This window comes from Pleurodeles waltl, chromosome 7, assembly GCF_031143425.1.
Source record: "Pleurodeles waltl isolate 20211129_DDA chromosome 7, aPleWal1.hap1.20221129, whole genome shotgun sequence".
In the NCBI taxonomy this organism is placed as follows: domain Eukaryota; kingdom Metazoa; phylum Chordata; class Amphibia; order Caudata; family Salamandridae; genus Pleurodeles; species Pleurodeles waltl.
Window position 1 is genome coordinate 969,752,383 of NC_090446.1, and position 21,834 is coordinate 969,774,216.

General features: G+C 43.8%; 1 protein-coding gene across 3 annotated transcripts in view; it reads left to right on the forward strand.

The window, feature by feature from the left end:
- ENDOV (endonuclease V) overlaps positions 1-21,834 on the forward strand; it is a 167,642-nt gene that overhangs the window by 112,494 nt on the left and 33,314 nt on the right. For all 3 annotated transcript variants that reach the window (XM_069199727.1, XM_069199726.1, XM_069199728.1), the window contains one exon: positions 9,372-9,500. In XM_069199727.1, coding sequence (XP_069055828.1) covers positions 9,372-9,500 — 129 coding nt within the window. The remainder of the gene's footprint in view (positions 1-9,371; positions 9,501-21,834) is intronic.

Consider the following 21,834-nt stretch of genomic DNA (forward strand, 5'->3'; position numbering starts at 1 on the left):
TTTATAGGTTGAGCATAGAAGCGCGCAAGCGCTGCTTTTCTGACGTGTTTGTGTGTATCTGGGCTTTTGACCACGCCCACTGCACGCCCATCACTATTACTCGTTCCTGGGCTTGCCTTCCAAAAATCCTTTGTTTTCGTTGGTGACTGCTTTACATTTGTCCCTCCTTAGGGCGATTTTGTTACCACCTTGGCCATTGACCCTGTTACATGGATAATTGCACTTTTGCCGATAACTTTGACTGCGAGCAAACTTCTTTTTCCTTTTATCTCTTTCTTCGCACTCATGGCAGCTCTTTGAATCTGCTCGCTTATGTCAACTGTTTTACTTTTTATTTTCAGTTTGTGTGGCAAGAAAAGTCCAGTTAGGAATTAACAACGCTAATAGCTCTACCTCGAGCAAACGCGAGACCCATTGCATTGCAAATGCTTGTTTTGGTTTTCTGATACTTGCAGTTTTTCTTTCTCTGTGATGAAACCAGAACTCCAAGTACCACGGTGCAAAAGAAAAACAACAATGTACCTGCAAATTACATCTGCCATTAGTTTGTGATATCTGCGGGAACAGATGCACACAAACACCTGCCCCGAGTGAACTCAGACCATGAACTCTGGCACAGTGCAGGCCTAGGGTTGGACTGGCTGTCTTGGACCAGTTATTGGCTTGTTATTTCACTATTTATTTTGTGACACCGTGGGTGGAGGGAGTCGCTGAAGCACTTATCTACGTGGATAGCACACCGCAGTGTGAAGGGTTGAGGTTGCAAGTGTGTTGTATTTGCTTAGATCCTATATGGAACGTGTTTTCATAAACAACTTTAAGGACGTCACTGTGGTCAAGACCTTAGGACAACCAGAAACTCGGCATAGTTTAACCTTCAGTTTGTCTCATGCGCAGGGGAGTAATCTATCAATAGTGCAGCAGTTGCAATGGCACATGGGCCCAGGGTTTTTAAAGTCTACTGCACTTCAGCTATTGATGACTTACTACACAACCATTGTCCAAGGAGCCCTTTTTCCTTTCTTGCATTAGTATTCATGGAACTCTGGTTAAGCCACTGCTCGTGACAAGCTGCAAACCTTGCACCATTTATATCATGTGCTTAGTGCAGTCACACAGCCATGCTATATGTGGTGTACTGTTTGTATTCTGTGTATAGAAAAGCTACTGAACACTCTGTAGCACTTGGTTACTATAATCAGATACACAAAAGGGCAGGAAAGACTGATGCAAAGTGTTCACTTTGTTAAACTTTAGAAAAGTGAGGAGTCAGTTATACATGGTCAGTATCAGAGCTCCTCTTTCCTAACCTCCACCCAACCCTCTATCGCCCAACTCGGCCCTGTGAATTTCTTTCATTTGTGCTCACAGTTAAATTCAGTCTTTTTAAAGTTTACTTTTTTAACGGAGAATCAAAACAGTTAATCATAACATAAGCCAGTACGCCATATGGTGAACAATGTAGCAAAATAAGGAGAAATAGCTCTTAATACCTCAAAAATCAAGTCTCAACAATACTAAATCTATAGTCTGGATTTAAGATGAAGAAAAACCTCCCTCTGCCTCTCAGCCCTATATTTCAGGGGGGATTGAAGAACAGGAGGAATGCCTCTGTCCAGAAACTAAAGGAAAAAATAATTGATTAAAGAAGCCCAGCAGCCTGCCTCTGGGCTTGTGGGGGCAGAGAATAATTGAAAAGCTGTTTTTTCTCCAGATCTTGTAGCCTGTAGGGAGCCTTGCAGTATCATAGCTGAAACTGGCTCTCCTCCCTACCGGCCCTGGATGCTGGATACCAGGCCAGAAGTGTTAGTCGAGTTTCCCCTAGTCTCCTTGACTCAGGTGGTGGAGGTGGAGTAAAGGTTTGCATATCCTATTACCACAGGTTTTGCTTCTTTCCGACCTATTTTTCTGATTCAACTTTCATCAAGTATTTCCTGGCAAAATAGGAATGGAGAAAACTGTGGAGTGATGTAAATCCATAATACTTGTAATTTCGATGTGGGTACTAACTCCTGCTGGCACAACAGTAGAGATTTCTTGGGCATTCATAATAATGCATTACTTCTTCTATTCACGCTATAAATATTAGAGAAGTTAGAATGGTGAAAAGTGGTAAAAAATAGAAATGTCTTTGCCTTACAGTCCCCAGTTTATGACTCCAACAGGTGTAATGTAGCATAACATAGCCTTGATGGTGGCTACTGTGTTTTAAATGAGTGCGGTACGAGAGTCTATAACTTTATGAAGAGTAGGAAGCACTTGAGTCCCAATGTATGTAAAGCACTCAGGCTTCGAGTCTTCGGCTGTGCCAATGCTAGTGTTATTATTTTGTAAGAAAGCCATTGGCCCAGCATTTCTACGGAGAGACAGAAAGCAGCAAGAGGCGCCCATCTGTCCACAATGTAACACTGACTCGACATCTGTCCTTGAAAGTTTCAGTCCTTTTTAACATAACAGAGAAAGTTCTGCTGCTTTTGTGTTGATCAGTTCCAGAATGAACAAGTTACTTACCTTTGGTAACAATCTTTCTGGTGGATACTCTTTCTAACTGCAGATTCCTCACCTTGCAAGTATCCCTAGGCACCAGACTGGGTCCAGAAATTTTGAAAGTGGTGCTCCTGTGTGCTGGTAGGTGGGGCTGTGCGACTGCGCATTGTTGTCTTCCTCATCAATGTTGTTCCACTCTGGAAGTGACAAGCTTATCCTCATGTAAGTGCCACCTATGTTCTCTGACGTCACTTTATTTAAGAAATTCTTCCGTGCCCTGAGACGCAGAGCATGTGAGCAAATTAAAAGAATTAGTGTTCAGGTTCCTAAATTGGGATCTTTTAAGATGTAAGAGACCATTCTGCAAAATAGGGAGGTGGGAAGTTCAGTGAATCTGTGGTTAGATAAAGTTTCTCTAGAAAGAGCATTACCAAAGGTAAGCAACTTTTTCTTCTGAAGGATACTTCCAACTGTCGCTCCTCTTCTTGTGAACCGATACTAAAGCATTACCTCCGAAGGTGGTGAGTCCGTGGAATGGCTTAGACTAAAATGTCTTGCCAGACCGCATGGGCCAAATGCCCTTCTTGATAAACCTGACTGTCCAGGCACTAGTGTGTTTCATGAACGTGTGTAGTGAGGACCAGGAAGCTGCCAGACAGATATCCTGGACGGGTCCTCCATGCACCAGCGCAGTGGGCGCAGCCTTGGCTCTGCTAGAGTGAACCCTGCGATCTTGTGGCGGCTGCTTTTTAGTCAATGTGTAGCTGATTTTAATGCACAGAACTGTCCATCAAGGGATAGTCTGCTTCTGCACTGCCTTGCTTTTCTTCACCCCAAGAAACCCACAAAGAGCTTAACGTCCTTTCAAAGTTCTTTTGTTTGTCAGATTTATATAAAAGCTGAGTGCTCTTTTAGGGTCCAACCAATGAAGTAGTTCTTCCTGTTTTGAGAGATGAGGTGGAGCAATGAAAGGCGGAAGCAAAATAACTTGACTGACTGAAAAGGCATCACCACTTTTGGCAGAAATGCCCCTTGGGTCCTAAGCACTAACCATTCTGGAAAAAAGGTAGTATAAGGAGGTTGGACCAAGAGGGTCCAGAGTTTACTGAGCTGACATGTGGATGTTATTGCCAACAGAAAGACAATTTTCAAGGTGAACAGGCATAACTAGCAGCTGTGCGTGGGTTCAAAAGGAGAATAGTGAGGACTAAGTTCAAGCCCCACTGTGCGATCACAAAAGATGCTAGTGGAAACATATGTCGTAAACCCTTTATAAAACACATCCCAACTGTTGGTTTGACCAATGTAGGCTAGACTGGTAACTGTAAAAAGGCAGAAAGAGCCGATATGTAACCTCTTACTGTGCCCAATTCGAGGTCTTGCTTGGCCAAATAAGCAAACAGCAGCTGACAATTTTGCCTGCATCAGGCCTAATGAACAGGTACCATGCACCCTGCGAATACAGAATTGTGGAAGGGCACTTGGCTGTCCACATGACATCAATAACCTCTAGAGGGAAATCAGGAGAACTCATTTGTCCAAGCTCAGTCTCCATGGCTGGAGATGCAGATTGTGTATGCTTGGTTGACCCTTCCCTAGTGCTGCAACAGGAAGTCCTTTCATTAAGGAAGCCTGATCGGAGTATAGATGCTCAAGCCTAGAAATAAAAGATAAACCAAACAATACATCAAACACTTTGTGAAAGACCTGATATGCGGTCCTCCCAAAGCAAAAGCCTGATTTGAGGACAATTGTCATGCCCAGGCATTCCAGGTACCACACACTCCTGACCCAATGCAGTGCCACTAGAATAACTTGGGCCTGATCATTCCTGATCTTGTTCAGAATGCAGGGCAAGAAAGGTAGTGGCGGAAAGGTCTATTGGAGTCCCATAATACACTCTAAGCTAAATGTGTTTAAGAGAGAGAGAGCCTTTTGGGAACTCCAACGTACATTGTGTGTTCTTAGAGGTGGCAAAGAGATGAAGCCAGGGTTCTCCACACAGCTGGAAGATGCCTGTGCCACCTCTGGTTGAAACTGCTATTCATGATCCGCTAAGCACCAATGGCTAAGTTTGTCTGCCCTAGCATTTAAAAATCCCACCTTATGTTTTATCACCAGAAAAATCCCCTGATGAGCAAGCCATTTCTGTAGGGAGAGAACCTCGTGGCAGAGGACCCCGCTCTGCTCTGCTTGTTGCAGTGCCAAATGGCAGTGGTGTTGTCCACGAGAACCTGCATCCTTTGATGGGAGGCAGGAAGGCTATCAGCCCTAACAGAACTGCCTGAAACTCCAGGAGTTTGATGTAGATGCAGGCCTCGCAGAGACCTCCCATCTCAATCTCTCTCAGGTAACCATCAACCCAGTAGTGATGCATGTGTTGCCACTGTTAACTCTTGGTGGGGCAGGGAGATGGGTCTGCAGCTTGTCCAATTGCTGTTGACCAAGCACCAATGCAGGTCTTCTTCAACCTCCTCCGACAACTGCGTGGAGTCCGACTTGTTCCCCTACTGCTGGGCTCACTAGGATTTCAGGTCCCACTGTAAAGCTTGCATGTATCACCTGGCATGTCTGTAAGCAGAATGAACAGGAAGCAAACAGGCCAAGAAGCCTCAGAGCCTTCCTAACTGAGACCCAGGACAATGGCTGAAACATAGGGATCATCCTCCAAAAGTCCTAGGCTCGCTCTGGAGGAAAATCCTGAAAGCGCACCGTATCCAGGATAGCTCCAATGAATGGGAGCCTCTGCAAAGCGGTAAGGTGTGACTTCAGCAACTTAATTGAGAACCCCATAGATGTCAAGAGGTTTGCCATTATATTGAGGTGGTCTGTGACTTGCGGTGCCCAGCACATCCTCAGCAGCCAGTCAACAACGTAGGGGGACTTCTCAGATGGGCAGCAACCACTGCCATTACTTTTATGAACCCCCAAGGGGCATGTGTGAGGCCTAGAGGGAGGTCGGCAAACTGTGAAAGTGATTGTGACCAAGAATGATCATACTCGTGCTGACCTTATATCATCGGAGAAATTTGTATTCAGCAATACTAATGCTAAGACAATTGTCCGGGGTACCTGAATTGGAATTTCTGTGCATTATGAACCCATCTTGCTGATTGGCTCCTACATAAAAATTGGACCTACATAATTTCTTGCATTTTGACAATTTTTCTTTGATTTGGACCTTTCCAAACTGTTTTTATTTTTAGTTATGGTAATACAAATGCCATTTCTATGGTCCAGCTCACAAGCTCCGTCCCTGTTGTAATCTCTCTTTGGGATTTTAACCATGCCAATGTCACGCCTGTCACTTACATTGGTTCGTGGGCTTGCCTTTTAAAATCCGCTTGATTTCATTAGTGAAAGGCATGCATATGTCATGCCTTTTCTGGTGTTTAGCCCTCCTCGAGCACACCAGCCAACTACTGAAAACATACAATGCGCCATGTTTTCAGCCTGGTTTCTGCACTAATTTAGCTTTTTTTTTTTTCACGCAGCGCGATTGTGCTGGGTTTTACATAGCGCGACTGTGCTCGTTTTTTGGGTTTTCAGTTTCAGCGTGAACCCGCAGGTTTTACATAACACGATCTCACTCGTTTTTTTTCTTTCAATTAATATGGCAAGAAAAGTCCAGTTAGGGGCTTACAACACTAATATCTCTAACTTGAACAAATGCGAGACCCGTTGCATTGCAAATGCTTGTTCATACTACCATTTGTTGATTGCTTCTTTCTAAGTTCTATTATTAGGTCTGGGGTGTTTCTAGAATAGGTAGCCTTAGGAGTAAAGCACCTGTTTTTGGGAAATGATACAGTGTGCGGTGATCTATACCTCAACCGTTCTATAGCTGTTGAGGTCGGGCTGATGCTGGTTTAGAGTTGGCCAAAACAATGGGCTGCAAGACCTCCTCCAGCACTGATATCGTTAGTGCTGGCGTTTATAAGCAATGCATCCACTGCAGAACTGAGAGTGGGGTCGAGGGATCTAGATGACGCCGAGTGCAGACCCAGCAGCGATAATCTGACTGGGGGGATCCTGCAGATCCATGAGGCCTGTAGGCGCATCAGAGGGAACCAGGAGAGAGCCAAACATACACAGTATAGCCTCACAAAAGGCTTTAACTTACTGCAAAGTCGCTGATGGACCCAGAAATGTTTTGTGCATCAGGACAAAAGAAGGAATCGGCTTCTTTGATCTGGATTGAGGTAAGTTGGCATTGTGATGCCCTCACGTCTTCTCCGAAGAGTGACGGAAACAGGCCAAGTCCCGCTTGTTTTTTACTTTGACTTACCCAAAGATTTCGATCTTGAGAAAAATCGGCCTTGAGAAAGACTTTGAGCGCGAGAGCAGGACCAGCATCGGTCCACCCTCTCAACTTTCACTTGGAGTGGGGACTGCAGTGAGCCTTCCAGTACTTCACCACAAAGAGCTCCACCTCTCGATCTTGAATGGCTTTCTTTTGTTCATTTGTTCATCGCAGTCCTTGGAGTCATGTGACGGATGCAAGCACGAGAGGCACACCTTATGGGGATCTGTCACAGACATTTGTTTATAGACTGTACAAGGCTTAAACCAGGTTGTTTTCAGGGAAGATATCCCTTGCACACTGGAAAAATGTTTAGGTTTGAAGAAACAAATCTCACCATGAGGAAGAAAATAGGAGCAGAGCTCTGGATCTTCTTCTGAAGGTGCAGAAAGAATAAAACTGATACCAGCATTCATAAGTGGCACTCAAATACAGCTCCACTTGTCACTTCCAGTGCGTATCAGTGTCGACCTGGAGTTGCATGGAGCCACCTATTGACACACAGAAGCACTGCTTTCAAAATTTCCTGATCCAGTCTGGATATTCACTAGATGAGGAATCTGCTGTTTAAATTAGCCATCAGAAATCAGAGTTACTACAACAAGAATAGCTTTATATTTATATATCAGATAAAGTACCCTGTGCCATACATTATAAAGATATTGCAAGCCACTGGGGAGTTTGAGACCACTTAAAGGAACAAGGCCGAAGGGTGAGTTCCTTTATCAGGTCATGGAACTCCAAGGTTACTTGCAATATCCTTAGAATGTACAGCAGGGGCACTTTATTCCTTATAATGCATGGTCACACCATCACATTTCCCACAAACCACTTAAATCCTTAGTGTGTTGTTGTTTCATATGAAAGAGATCGGATGTTTGCAAACATTATCAAGAATATAAAGGTAGAATCTCTAGTGCAAATTTAAACACACCAAAAAGTAGTTAGCTATTTAAAGATACTGGAATCAATGTAAGACAAGTTAGATTAAAGAAAAAAGTGTTGTAGCTCTGAATGTGTAAAAACATGCAGAGAGAGTCTATCTTTTCTAAAATTACTTAAAACATGCAGAAAATAGACCTGTTGACATAATTATTTTCTTTCTGCTCATCCATGTCCATCTACAAAAACAGAGCAAAAGAAGAAATAGCCATGTTTCAGTTTCTTTAAGTGAAGCTTTTGTTATGCCCTGTGGTCCTGCCTTTCACCTTGGCTTCTGGCAGCAGGTATTGTGATGTCAGAACTCAACTGTAATAAGTAAATTACAGTTGAGCAGCTATGTAACTCTTTATTATAGACAAATAGGTGTGTTACAGAATCACCTGTAATATGAAAATTGTAGGCATATTTGTTATACAGGGATTGTAGGCTACCATGTATTAGATTGTTATACAGTAATGCAGTGTGTCCACTACTGCTTAGGGGCCTCTTTCGACTCCTGGTCATGGTATGGAGCTGTTAGGGCGGATGGTTCTGAAAAACAGCTGGTTGCCATGCCATTTGTCTTTTGCTGGAGGGTTCTTGCTGGCTCATTGCTTCCTCTGGAAAGGGTTAGGGGCACTGTGAGCTTTAATATGACACAGTGAAAGTAAGAGATAACAGAACCCAGTGCAGGCTTGTGGTTGCTGGTCCTCAATGCCATGCATGGTGGGGGTCAAACAAGGTATTCTAAGTGTCTCTGGACGCTCTAGCAGCACGTGTCTAGGAGTGATAGACCCAGGATTGATGCTACGCCAGGTAGTGTGTGTTCTGCAATATGAATATAAAAAAGGTTTGTGCTGGGTAAGTATGCCCACAATGCAGGATGTCCAACTCCTCAGACGTACTTTTCAGGTCCATGCAGGCCTTTAACAGGATGGCCTCCATGTACTAGATGTAGAGGCCTCGTACCTATTCATGTCAGTCCAGCGGAGCAGGACAGGAGTTCAGCTCCCAAGACACAAGAAGCTCTATTTGAACTTTTTCGGCAGTCAGCCACACTGGAAGCATTTTCTTTGCACCCTCCTTGTCAGTGTAAACCTGTTAAAACTGGCTAAATGTTTAGTCCAACCCCAGATCAGAGATCTACGTTTTTGCTCACAGATGGTGTTGGCGCTGGTTTCAGAGGGAGTGTCAGGTCCATAGTGAGAAGTGAGAGTTATGAGGAGTTGCATTAATTTTACCACAGAGGTAGGTTCAATCCCTGGGTGGGTGAGGAGGGCTTTGAAAAGGCTGTACCCTGTCTATATTAGATTGTTATCCACAAGGCAGTCTCCCTACAAACAGGTAAGGCATTTTACTCTCTTCAAATTAGACAGGGGAGCACTTTGAGTTTGCCTCTAGAATGTGTCCCAAGCAGTAGATGTATCGGAGAACTGGCACCCTATAGGCTGTACTACCACCAGCTGAAAAATGTATGGGGGACATTATTCCCATGAAAAATTAAGCTTGAGGTAAGTGTTAAGTTAGTGGGACATATCATAATCTGGGTCTCTTCTTCAGAAATGCATGCTGGCTGAGTTACACTGAGAAAATACAAGAGGCTCTGTTGCCCAGGTCACCTTGGTTACTCTAATGCTGCTTCTGTTTTCCTCTCCCGCAGGCCCTAAGAAGTTGCGACAAGAGTGCAAAACCCATTTATGTCTCAGTGGGTCACAAGATCAGCCTGGAGTCTGCTGTGCTTCTTGTTGGCAGTTGCTGCAAGTACCGGACCCCTGAACCAATCCGTCAGGTGGGAAAATATGCCTTCCAAAGGTCAAGGGGTTCAGTTCTACACAGGTCTCTGGGGTTCACAGGGAAACCACACATGAAAGAGTATAGTGGGGCTTGGAAGAAATTCGAGTCTCCTCACATTGAAGAAAAGAGACAGATGTGCGGCTTCTACAGATGTTGAACCTCCGCACTTAGGGTTCAGAGTGAGTTAAGTAGGGCATTAGGGGTCCGCACAGATGTTTACTGGGACATGTGGCATGCTCTCCTGCAGAGTTTCAGGCAGATGAGGGACCTTCAAAAAACGGAGAGGTATCACACAATGCCTCCAGATGTCGAAGAACTTAAGCGACACACAAAGCCATCACGTATCGATGGACTCAGTGGAGCATGGGGGTTGTACCCATGGGTGTGTTTCAGTTAAGTTTCAGTGTGACGCCGACCACATGTATGAATCCGAAGACTGATTGTTTCATCTCTGAGGGCAATAGAATGTTGAGCATTCAGTGGGTTAATGATAGCATGATATTTGGAGCTCTTAAAGCTGGTAGGCAGTGCCATGTACTCTTGGATAAGTGGCAAAAATGGCCAAGCAGGCTACTAAAATTTCGTACTTGTTTATTCTTCTTCCTTACTTTGCTCCGTCTGGGTTTTCCTCAGCCTTTTAAAACTAGAAATTACCTCCCTCAAAGCACTTGATTTATATTTTATGTAACAGTGTCTGTGCCGTCATATGAAACATATCCCAAAAGTACGTACAAGGAAACGTCTTGGGTCACATTTAGAGGTGTGGTAACGAAGGAAGAACTCCTGTAAGAGGCAGTTCTGTGTAATATAGTACATGGTTTAATCCTCTAAAGAGAGATTAACAGAAATCAGTAGGCAAGAACAGATCTATTCAAGAATATATGGCACCACATCTGTTTTCTAGCACTATGTCCTGAGACAATGGAAAGAAGGAATCAATTTGAAAAACAAAAAAAAGTTAGTGAGTGTTGCATTTCAATGTGCTTGGATGGATTTAGTTAGGGCAAGTTGGTGTTTGGTGATAATACATAAAAGGGCCAACTCTACACCCACATCTGTGACGTTTGGAGATATTTCATGTGTTTGTTCTTTCCATCTCTTTTACTACTTTCTTATCCCTTCTTTTAGAACTTCTATATCTAAATGTGTGCTGCTCCAAAACACTTGCTTTATTGTGAGTAATACATAAAGGATTTCCCCTTTCCACGCCATCTAAGGGAAGATTACACTGTGCAGCGCGAGTACATGTGCAGCTCCAGAAATGGGTGTGATTAATAATCCAGTATTTGTTGTAGTGGCTGGTACTTACCAAGGACATTTCTGATTCACTTTGTAGCCTAGTTTACAATGTTTTGTCACTTTCATAACCAGTAAAACGTGCAGACAGCAATAGAAAACACTGCTTCAAACAACCAATGTTTCTGTTTCTTGAAGCACTCACTCTTCATTATGTGTTTTATTTGAACTGATTCATACCAGTGGACAATGCAATATTACTTTAAAACACGATGAAAACACTCTGTGTAATTTACCGAAACTGGTTTTATTCAGAACAGCAGAACAGTGGAATTCTGAGAATACACTTAAAAAAACCGCCTGAATTAATGCTTGTTAAAATGAATGTTGAGTGTATTGTGTTTAAAAAACAATACCTTTTTCATTGGCGTCTCCAGGCTGTACTGCAATTCTTTCTGTGCGAACTTTTTCAAAGCTCTCAAATGGGTTCATTTCTCTCTCACTCTTTCTCTGTGTTTTTCCTTCTCTCACTCCCACTCCTGTTCTCTTGTTCGATCCTGTGGTCTTCAAGTGTCAAGAAAGACTGTGTTCCCTAAAACTTACCTCTGACATTTAAGTTTTGTGTATGCTTCTGCGTTGTGATTCTTCTGTCCAGGACCATCGTCAATTATGCATTTAAAATTATTCCCCATATCAGCATAACCTTCATGTATATGCCACATGATAGATTTATGTACACAGTGGAAGTATAAGTAGTTATAAGGCAAATCATTTTATCATCAAAAATCCCTCTTTGTATCACTTAGTACTAGTGGGCCTCTGCTTGTCACCCCAGGCAGCCACTTCCAGCATTTTAGGAGCATATAGAGCTATAAATTGTGCCCTTCATTTTTGGTCCAGTTAATTGCAAAGTTGCTTGGTTAGTCCCCTTCCTATGCCGCTTCCTGTAATTTGTTCATATCCCAGCTGGTCCAGGTAAATAATGTGACCTCGCACATGAAGCAGCGTGGACAAAGATTTCGGCTGACATTTATTCAGTGTGTTGTGCTATATCTGCTTCCTTATACGACATGGCAAGCATGCAGCTCCGCCACAACACATGAAGAGGTGACGTCTGCATTGTACCCGCAGGAACACCAAGGAAAAGGCACTCCAAAGGAGAGCAGAACCTGGTGCCGGTGAGTGAGTGGGAGGCTGTTGGTCAATGGAGGATGCTTGGAGGGGGAAGTTGGTGATGGCTGAGAAGTCCAGCCAGCTGTTCCAGACCTATGCGGCCCACGTGGAAGGTTTCTGAAGAGCAAAGTGTGCTTCCCCAGACAGACATCACTGTCAAGAGTGAAGAAGAGAGGGATGGCTGTCACGATTTGTGCTGAAAAATATAACATACCAGGAGAACAGATGCATAACAGTACTACCTCCCCTACCCCACCAAAGCCTGAAGCGTACAGTGGAGTGGCCTGATAACCTGGCGACCAAAGAAAGAATACCATGGGGCCCACCTTGCAAAACGGCAGCACTGCCATAGCAACAGCCACAAAGCTTGCTGAGACAGGCTCTTGCGAAACCAAGGCGGAACCAGTGAAAAGATGATTGACTGAAAAGCTAAAATGGCAGTTAGGGAGGCAACTGCAGCTGTGCGTATCCGAGTCTCAGACAGTTATTACTGCCTTTCTCCCACCTCACCCATGAAAGGAGTGCTGCAACTGGAGGGAGACCCAGTTTCAATGCTAGGTAGTGAGTGGCACGTGGACCTGGCCATTGGTGTGGACCTCCTTGCAAAGCAGTGAACGGACTGTTCAAGAGACATGTTTTTCCTGATGTCCCTGGATATGACTCGCACATGAGTCTGTCAAGATCATCCAACGGGAGGACTATTGAAAATAGGTCTGCGAAGGCCAAACAGTCAAACAGCACAACGGAACAGAGTGAGGGTGGACCATCACAAGAGGCCTTGCAAAATGGGATCAAGGAAGGATAGTGAGGTGCCATTTTCAGGAGGAGGCAGCCCAGTACTGATTGGGCCTACTCGCCAACCCACTCGGCTGTGGTGTCACCCACAGGAGGAAGCAGCACAAACTCAGTCAAGGGCAGGCCCTCATACACACCAGACCAAAGGCATTAGCCTAAGTGCTGCAACGGGCACTTGTGACACATAGCAAGCTAACACCTTGACGTAGAGTGATGACAGGGTGCAGGCTTTACAAGGTGCTCCCAAGGACATGGAAGGCTCTAGAGAATTATCTGTAGGAGTCCCACGCCCTCTGGGAAGAAAAGGTACAGCAACCAACACAGATAGAAGACTTCCGTCTCCCCAGACTTTAAGGCAGGCAAGTGCAATTCAAACATGTCAGAGTAATAATAGGCACCAAAGGTAATAAAGATCTCTAAATAAATACTATGCTGCAGAATGGAAAGCATACAAGACTCGAATTTTGCAGACTGAGAACCTGAGAACCTCAGTGGGGTGACCATGGGTCATCAAACAGAAAATGGCAAGGTTATGCAACGCTTGATGGAGAACTTCTTCTCGGAACTGAAGGAGGGAATAGTCTCATTTAAAATTGACCTGCATTAAAGATATGCAACAAGATGTTCTCAAAATGGGTGAACTGTAGCAGGCACTACTGGAGGAGCTGTCCAATGAGAGGACACTTGATCAGGACAAAGTCAGTGTGTGGGTGACCATCTTAAAACAGCAGCATCTTCTCAAGCAAGAGAAATATGAAGACCTGAAAACCCAATGCTGATGGAAATACCGCTGCATCATAGAGATCATGAGAGGAACGGAAGGAAATGGTTATCAATGGCTACTAACAGGATATCATGGGATCAATGCTCCTGTGAACTCGGGACCAGATGATTGGACTTCACTGAGTGCACAGGGCCTTAAGCTAAGGCTGTCTGCTCTCTGCCATAGCTACGAGGTGTTAAGGCTCAGGTTAATTTAGTAAAGGGCATGCCCTCACGCATATTTTGGGTCCACAGAATAAGTTTCCCCTTGACATCCTGGTGAGAATCTACTTTTTCAAGGACAGCTGATGCCCACATTAGGAACCATGGGTGCTGTTTCATACAAGGAAGTCCAGGTGTGCAGAAAAGAAATGCCTCCAGAACAATAACCGAGATCTCAAGGATAAAAAAGTGCACTTCCTCTAGGCTCACTTGTTGGGTTTCGTGTTTGTGTGGAGTGGGAGCGATATGTGGCAAAATCTCTTTCAGAAGCCTGCGAGATCCTAGGTTTGAGCACATAAAGGACCTGTGGAGAACATGGCGAGGGACCTCTGGACCACAGGGCTCACTTAGGATTATACTCAGACTGAACTTCATTTTGATGAACCTAGAAGTGATGACAATCCAAAATATGCCAGTACTGAGAGTGGAAATACACCACTGATGTGACTAGGCTTGAAATGGGACCTGTATGATCAGAGTTGGATTATAGGTTAATTTTTCAGAGGAGGCCTCGCACCAAAGTGACTTCTCTAGATGGCACAAGGTGCCGTTGGTGCTTCTTGGCAGGGGGGCCTTTATGAAATTGTATACCTCCTTAAGTTCATGTAAGCTCTGCAGAACACCCACTATGTGGTTCCCAAGTTGTATTTCTTTCGGGTAGACAGAGAAGTTAAACTGTTACTATGGGATGGTTCAGCTCTCCGAATTGCGCTGAAGCCCTTGTATCACTCTTTCTATAACGGGGGATAGCTTTGCTTCACATCCGGGTCTACTACTGGGTGGGCCGGTTGCAGTTCATTAATGACTGGGCCTACACCCTCGTTGGTGATCTTGAGGTCCACTTAGATTGGTGTGCTATAGTCGCCTCTACTTGGGAACACTATTTTTACAGTGCTCAGGATAGGAGGACTCTGGTCATTCCCACTGTGGCTGTTCTTGTGGCCTTGGACAAGACACAGGCCCATATTGGTTGGACTGTTAGGGTCACCAAAGCCACGCAGCTGTGAGTGATGCTCAGGGTTGTACCCTGCCTACAGGGTTTTGCCAGATGGGAATTACTCGGTATTGCCTTAGTACAAGCCATCATGGAGGATGGAGTGGTTAAATCCTCTGATCGTGTGCGGGCCTAGTATGACCTCTCCCATACACAATTCTTCAAGTGCACCCACTCTGTTATGCACTTCGCGCAGAGGGGGGTGATTAGACGGACTTGACTGATTTGGCCCCACTGGGGGGGTCTTTTATTCTGGGATCTGCTGTTCGGGGGGTGATCTCCTTGCTGTACAAGGCCATTGCAAATCATATCCCAAACAACCTGCGGCCCATGCGATTGCACTGGGAACGGGATTTGGGGAAGATGGAGGTTGGAGGGAAGGTTGATTGGAGGTGACTAAAAATGTTAATTAAAACCTTAAACAAAAATTAGAGGAGGGGTAGGGTCTTTTCAATCCACAGTGATCTGGAGAGTTGGATAAGAGGCATAAAGTGTATTCTCCGACGGTCGCACAAATAGAAGTGATCTTGGAAGAGATCGAGAACAAAAAGCTATACATCTTTACCACCAAAAAGATTAAAGCTGTACTTACGAACCTGCTATAGGGTTCGGGATAACATCTATAATTATAGATGAGAGAGCGTTCTTCTCTGAGTGTTTACCTATCTTGCGTAAGCATGTTCGTGGCAAAAAAAAGACATGTATCCTTTATTCAGGAAATCCTCCTTCTGTAAACTGAAAAAAGGCAACCGCATTCCACACTTGGAGGGCAAACACTTGTCATCCTCTCTATAAAGGTGATAGGAGGTGGGCAAACCATTGACCTTGTATTTCCAGTATTCTCTGCAGGACAATAAACTATCAAAAGAATGAGAGGTGGGTAGTACTAAGTGAGACTTATCAGTGGTGCCCCCTCACTCTGTTCTCACTTAATGCCCCAAACGGCCGATGGAAACTTTTTCCACACCATATAACACATTGTCACTTTAAACACCACTGGTCCATTGCTAGTAGGAATGACCTAAATGGGCACGCATTGGAACAAGAAGTAGCAGGGAGAATGGAGGCCATCTCAGTGGGGTGTAAACTATGTCTGTAAGAGGTTTGTTTGTTGATGCATAAAAGTAAAGACATCCCTGCCACAGCATCCATTATTCAGCAGTGCATGAAACCTATGTGCGCATCAGTCATATTTTAATTGGCAAACAGCTACTGGGTCCTCATGAGAAGGTAGCTAATGTTACCCATCCCTGTCAGAGCACACATTTTTTACTTGTACCTTTAATTAGCAGAGCAGAGATAAAAAGAAACAGACATCTTAAGGACATTAAAGTGATATTGAATAAATTAATTATCAAAAACTTTATTTCGGTCACTAGTATCATAAAAGTACATCACAGACAACATATAGAACATTTAGAATAAATCAAATACATTCAAAAATTAAACAAAAACTGCATTAAAGTTGGAACAAAAATTCAAAAAGGAGCACAGAATGGCTCAACATTTAACATAGATCAACGCGTTAGGTGCGGTGTGAGACCGCATACTTTTAAAGCGGTCAGCAGAGTCTAGTTCATTGCTGACGGGAGCTGGAGCACTAAATGATAACTCCAAATAGAGGCAATCTGTAGAATTTTGGAGCAGGAAGATAACTGTAAGGGGTCAAATTAATCTTATTTATCTTGACAGTGTAAAATACCTAGTAGCACACCTAAATATGAAGGGAGCAACAAAGAAGGGAAGCTGCTGGCTAGCAAAGTGAGAAGCCTCGAGGTGCGGAGCCATGTAATGAAGCTGCATATTAATGAGGGAGCTTGCATCTCAGACGAGCGGGGAAGTCAGGACTCTTGACCATTCTAAAGCAGTTTTCATTCTCAGACCAGACGTGAGTGGGCAAAGCAGGAGTACCCGTGTTGGAAAATTATAGCGAGGTGCAAGAGACTCCACAATCACTAAGGAGGGAGTGTTCTTGGTAGTAAGTAACCTTAAGCATTTAAAACCTCTGGCCGGCTCCAGCGTTTGCTGTTAATCTGTTGGTACTGCTTATGAAGCTATTCAGGGATTTTGAAAAGTAACAGTCTAAACAAAGATGGGGAGATCACCATGTTACTTAACATTTAATCCTAGCACTGACCCGGTGTTAGTCTCCTCATATCAGCCCATCTTTCTACTTAATGCAGCTCTCGCGATCTTGACATCCACTAATGGACTAGGTTATGGCCGCTCTAGTGCTGCAGGATCAGTCAATGTTTATTAGATGCAGTGTAAAGAAGGTTCTACACCTGATAGACAATGCAAAGTGACAAGACTGAGAGGTAGTCCTAGTCTGACTTTATTCTGAGAAGCCATGCACGGAGGACCCTCTGAAGAGGATGGGCTTTGGTGGAGACACTTGTAAATTGGGTCATGGTGGTCTGTCATTGGCCACCTGCTAGGATAGGAGCTGATAGGCAGTAGCTGGGAAAGATGAACATACGCTGGGGCACTGGACAGGGTTTCTCCATGACCCCATTGTTGCTCTTGCTGTCATCGGAAACTCTGGCACATCACTTACGAGAAGACAAATAGATTAAGGGAGGGTCAAATTATGGATTAACGAGTTGAAGGCTGAGGTGTTTTCATTAATCCCTGAGCTGCTGGAGGAACTGGATAGATATCAGACGGTTTTGTGATTTAAAATAAAATCTGTAAAGTCAAAGTGTCTAGCACTGACCTTGGCAACCCAGACAAATTAGGACAGTTGGAGAATATAAGTCTCTTTAGGTGTGCTGAGTGGCCTTTTGCTATTTGTGAAAAGACAGAAAGGAATGCAAAGGTCTAGATAGGTCCCCAAATCATCCTTCTATAGCTGGCATCATCACATGCTGTTGTGGGCGGGAAAGAAAGCGAAGATTTTTTGTTTTGCAGACTCGCCCCATACGACTACAAGAGATGAGATCTGGTAAGCAGCAGGAGCTATGCAACTCTTACATTGGGAAAGAGGGAGGGCAATAGTGAGGATAGCAAGAGCCCAGTGCATTTTAAGCTCATGATTGAGGGTTCCGAGTATACAACACTACTACCGGGTGTCATTTAAAACATACTTTGTGGAAATAATGAAAGAAGAGACAGAGATGGCATGGTGCTTCAAGTCTGTAGGACCACCATAGGAGGTACCGTGGGTCTCACAAACACAAAGAAGCAAGAACTTATACCTCTGACTGATTGCTTCTGCTACACAGAGGAAATTGAATTCTCTGTACGGAGAGAATGGAGTCTCATAACCTATCTGGCATCCTTCACTTTGACGTGGGGTGATTAGGACTCTCCCTATGTACTTAGGGCCCCTTTAGAGTTTGGAAGAGTGCTTTAAAAAGGGTCCCCGCTTGGCAACCCTTCAGTGCCGTAAAGGAGACCTCCATGGTTGTGGCTCCCTTTCCAGCACATAGATCCAGTCCCAGACCCCAAACAGATGGGAATCTCTATGTAAGGGGATAGGGATAGTCTTCCAGATTCAAAGGAAGGTCCGAATTCCTTACTGGGGAGGTTCGGAAAACTCAATTTCTATTGCTGTGGGACAAAGAACCAGCGATGCAATTGAACTCAGAGCAGTGGGGAGAAATCCTATTATGAATTAACAACTTTTCACATGAAAAGGAGCGGAAAACTTTTTTTTTTTTAATTATACAGTTTTCACTTTAGACCAGAGAAGTTAAACTTATAGATGGCTCTAGTTAGCATTCCTGTTGGAGAAATCCAGGCACAGTGGGGACTGTCTTCCTTATCCTATGGCCGTGCACATGTCCCACGATAGTTGAGGTGTGGAATGAGGTGACAGGGTACTTGGTGGTGCTCTTCGGCCGCGCTTTCATTCTTTCATAGTCCCCCATTCAAGTACTACGCTGATTGCACTGTGCGCAGACACTTTTTATTGGTTTCAATAAAAGCAAAAAAAAATTCTATCAATAAAAGTGGCTACTGGCCCTAAGCAGTCTTTAGATTTGCCGACTAGCGAGTTGCACACAGTTACATTCCTTTCAGGCAGTAGGCACCCTGGAGCGGAGGAGTGCTTCTCCTTCAGCTGCCTCTCCCTTCAGGTAGAGTAGTCCCTTCTTCTCCCCTTCAACCTTTGGCAACTATTCAGGAACAGTTGTGTTTTTTAAGTGAAAAGTATGAGAAATGTTTTGCTAGCATTAATAAAGCTGGGAAACGTTGTTCCCATTCCCAGTTCGACCTCTGAATGTGTGGTGTTACAGTTCAGTAGGGACCATCCCTTTTTATGTCTCTTGACCTTTATTACACAAAGACCGAATAACATCACCTTTTCAGCCACTCCAGAAGAACTTTATTTATTAGAAAGGGGGGGATCTGGCTGCACTGAAAAAAACTGGGCCTGCTTGTCATTTTTAAGTCTAGGTTAAAGAAAGCTTTAGCTGAGTCTCCAGACTTCTTGTAATCAACATAAAAATAATAATAAAATATTAATATACTATATCACATTTATGTAGAGGGCTTTGGACAATCTTTCTTCACCCATTCCCATTTAGAGTCCGGCCACAGGTCAGCATACATACTGAGCAATGGGTCAGCCCCTTTCACCCCTTTCATATTTTGATCTGCCCATTGGACCGCCGTATGGTGTATGTGCTGTCAGACAACGCGAGTGACTGCATTCTGCCCCATTACTGTCTGCAGCCGCATCAGGAGCTTTTTAGCACATGAAGTCAAATAAGTTTATTCCTGGTGACTACCATGGTACATAGCACACCAGCCACCCGAGGAATCTGTTGTGTGCAGTGAAAACAGCAAGGCTGGGGAAAACAGTGCTGGCTCGATTTACAGGGTAGCTGAAGCAGTGAAAAAAACTTTTAAAAAACATCATCTCAAGTACTGTATTAATTATTGGCTCATTCCCAAATTAAGACTGACGCTTTTTTTAAATTCTCACCACACTAGCTAGCGAGGATGAAATGTGTCTCCTCGGAGTGACACATTCACATCTTTACTCTTGAGGAAACGGTTAGTGTTGCTTAATTTACTAAGATAATGTTTCCTATTTTTGCTGTTTTGGTTCCCTGATGCATATGTACAGAGAATGTCTAATCCAGACGTACATTTACAGTGCCGTTTGGTTTAGAAACTGGAATCCTTTGCCCCAAAAAAATTATTCCAAAAGAGGAGGATGAAACTTAAATTAATTGTAGTTCTATTCTATTATACTGGAAAGTTGTTCCTTTCTCTAGCAATCTAATTGCTATTGTATTTCTTATTATAAAGCATACACCTTAAGATGGTGCCCAGGCTTTCCTTCTGGCTGTTGTATCTATTCAGACAAACAAGAGGTTGAGTGCTATAACTTCCTGCCTGGCAGCTTTAAAACCGAATGAGCTCCTGAATTTGCCTTCCCAGAGGTAAACAGTGCTTCTGCACATGTCGTGTCGCGTGACAAAGATCTGTTGTGTCTAAAAAAAACAAAAATCTCTATAACAGGCTTTTAGCCTGCCCATTACCTACCATTTGTTGACATCATGATCACTCTTCTTTGTTGCCTTCTAATTCAGCAGTGCATGTGAGGCTTCACTTCCTTTCCTTTGTGTGGAGCATGGACCAAGTACATGTAGGGTCGTCCCCAGACTCAGTTCTTGTAAGTTATTACGCCACACTCTGGGATTGCACGTCTTTATTCCTCCGCATGTAACTGCGATCTCAACATTATAAATCATTAATTCTATTTACCACCCCAAACGTTTACGTCACAGTTTTACGGAGTCCGTCAAGAACCAAAAGGGTCCCATCATCTCTAACTCATGAGACAATACATCTCCCCCTTGTTAAATAGAAAGTTCAAGTATTACATATATACATCACAACTCTTCAATACGTTGTCGTGGAGCTTGAAATAATTGTCCAGAACATGTCTTATGAGGCTGTAAAGCGATTGAAGACGTATCTGACTGGCAATGGTGATACAGAAACAGGTGCAGTCAGTAGGCTCTCAGAAGTCTCAATTGAAACAGGCTCATTTCTGACATCTGGAACTGGTGACTGATGAGGCAGTTGCTTGAAAAGCAAAGAATTTCACATAATAGATTTTCCAGGACGGTGAGAGTGACTATGTGTCCTTTACTAGCCATAAATTTAAAGGGTTCAGCATCAAATGGAGCATCAGACTTGCATTTTCTCCTCTGTATTACTGGACTCAGTCTTCTGCAAACTCTTGTTTGTACATCAGCGCTAGTTTGTGTACATTTTCATCTTTTGCTTTTGATACAAATCTGTGTGACTAAGTTTACCATCATTTGTTGATCTTTCATTGGTCCATTGTGGTAACTTGGTCGTTATGGCTCTCCCAAACATCAATGCGGCAGGACTTTCACCTGTTGTTGAATGAGGAGCAACTAATAGTCACGAAGAGTAGAATGAAGAGCTAATTTGAGGTCATGCTTCTCCAGTACAGCACGCTGAACAGTCTTCTTGAGTGTGCTTATAAAACTCTTGACAACGCCATTTGCTTGTGGCCATAGAGGTGTGCTTTTCTGGTACTTAACATTGAGATGATGATGAAAGTCTGTGAATTATCGACTGTTGAAAGGAGGACAATTGTCGGACTTTAGAATTGAAAGAACACCCCATGTTGCAAAAATGCCATCTAGCCTTTCCTGAGTGACTGATGAGAGGTCTTCTGCCAAAGGAAAGCGAGAGTACTCATCAATGACCACCATCAGATGATGTCTATTGTCAAGGGGTGCAAAGAAGTCAATAGTGATTCTCTCCCACACATGCTTTGGAATATCAAACATGTTCAACGGATGCTGGGTTGTTTTGGGAGATAGGAAGTTGCACAAATGACAGGCCTTTAATTCCTTTTCAACACTTTAGTCAAGATGAGGAAACCAAACCCAATCCTGGAGAGCTCATTTAGTGGCCACAATTCCACTATGTCCTTCATGAGCCCCTTCAGTTTCCTGTTGTCACAGACTCTCCTGTATGACAATTCTCAAACCTCATAAGACAATGCCTTCCTCAGTAACAGAGAGTTCATCTCTCACATTTTTTGAATTTCTGATATTCACTGTCATTTGTGAGGGGGCGAGTGTGCTGTTTCCATGACTGATGTGCAATAAAGTCTTTAAGTGTCAACATGTCACTATCTCTGCTCGTGGCA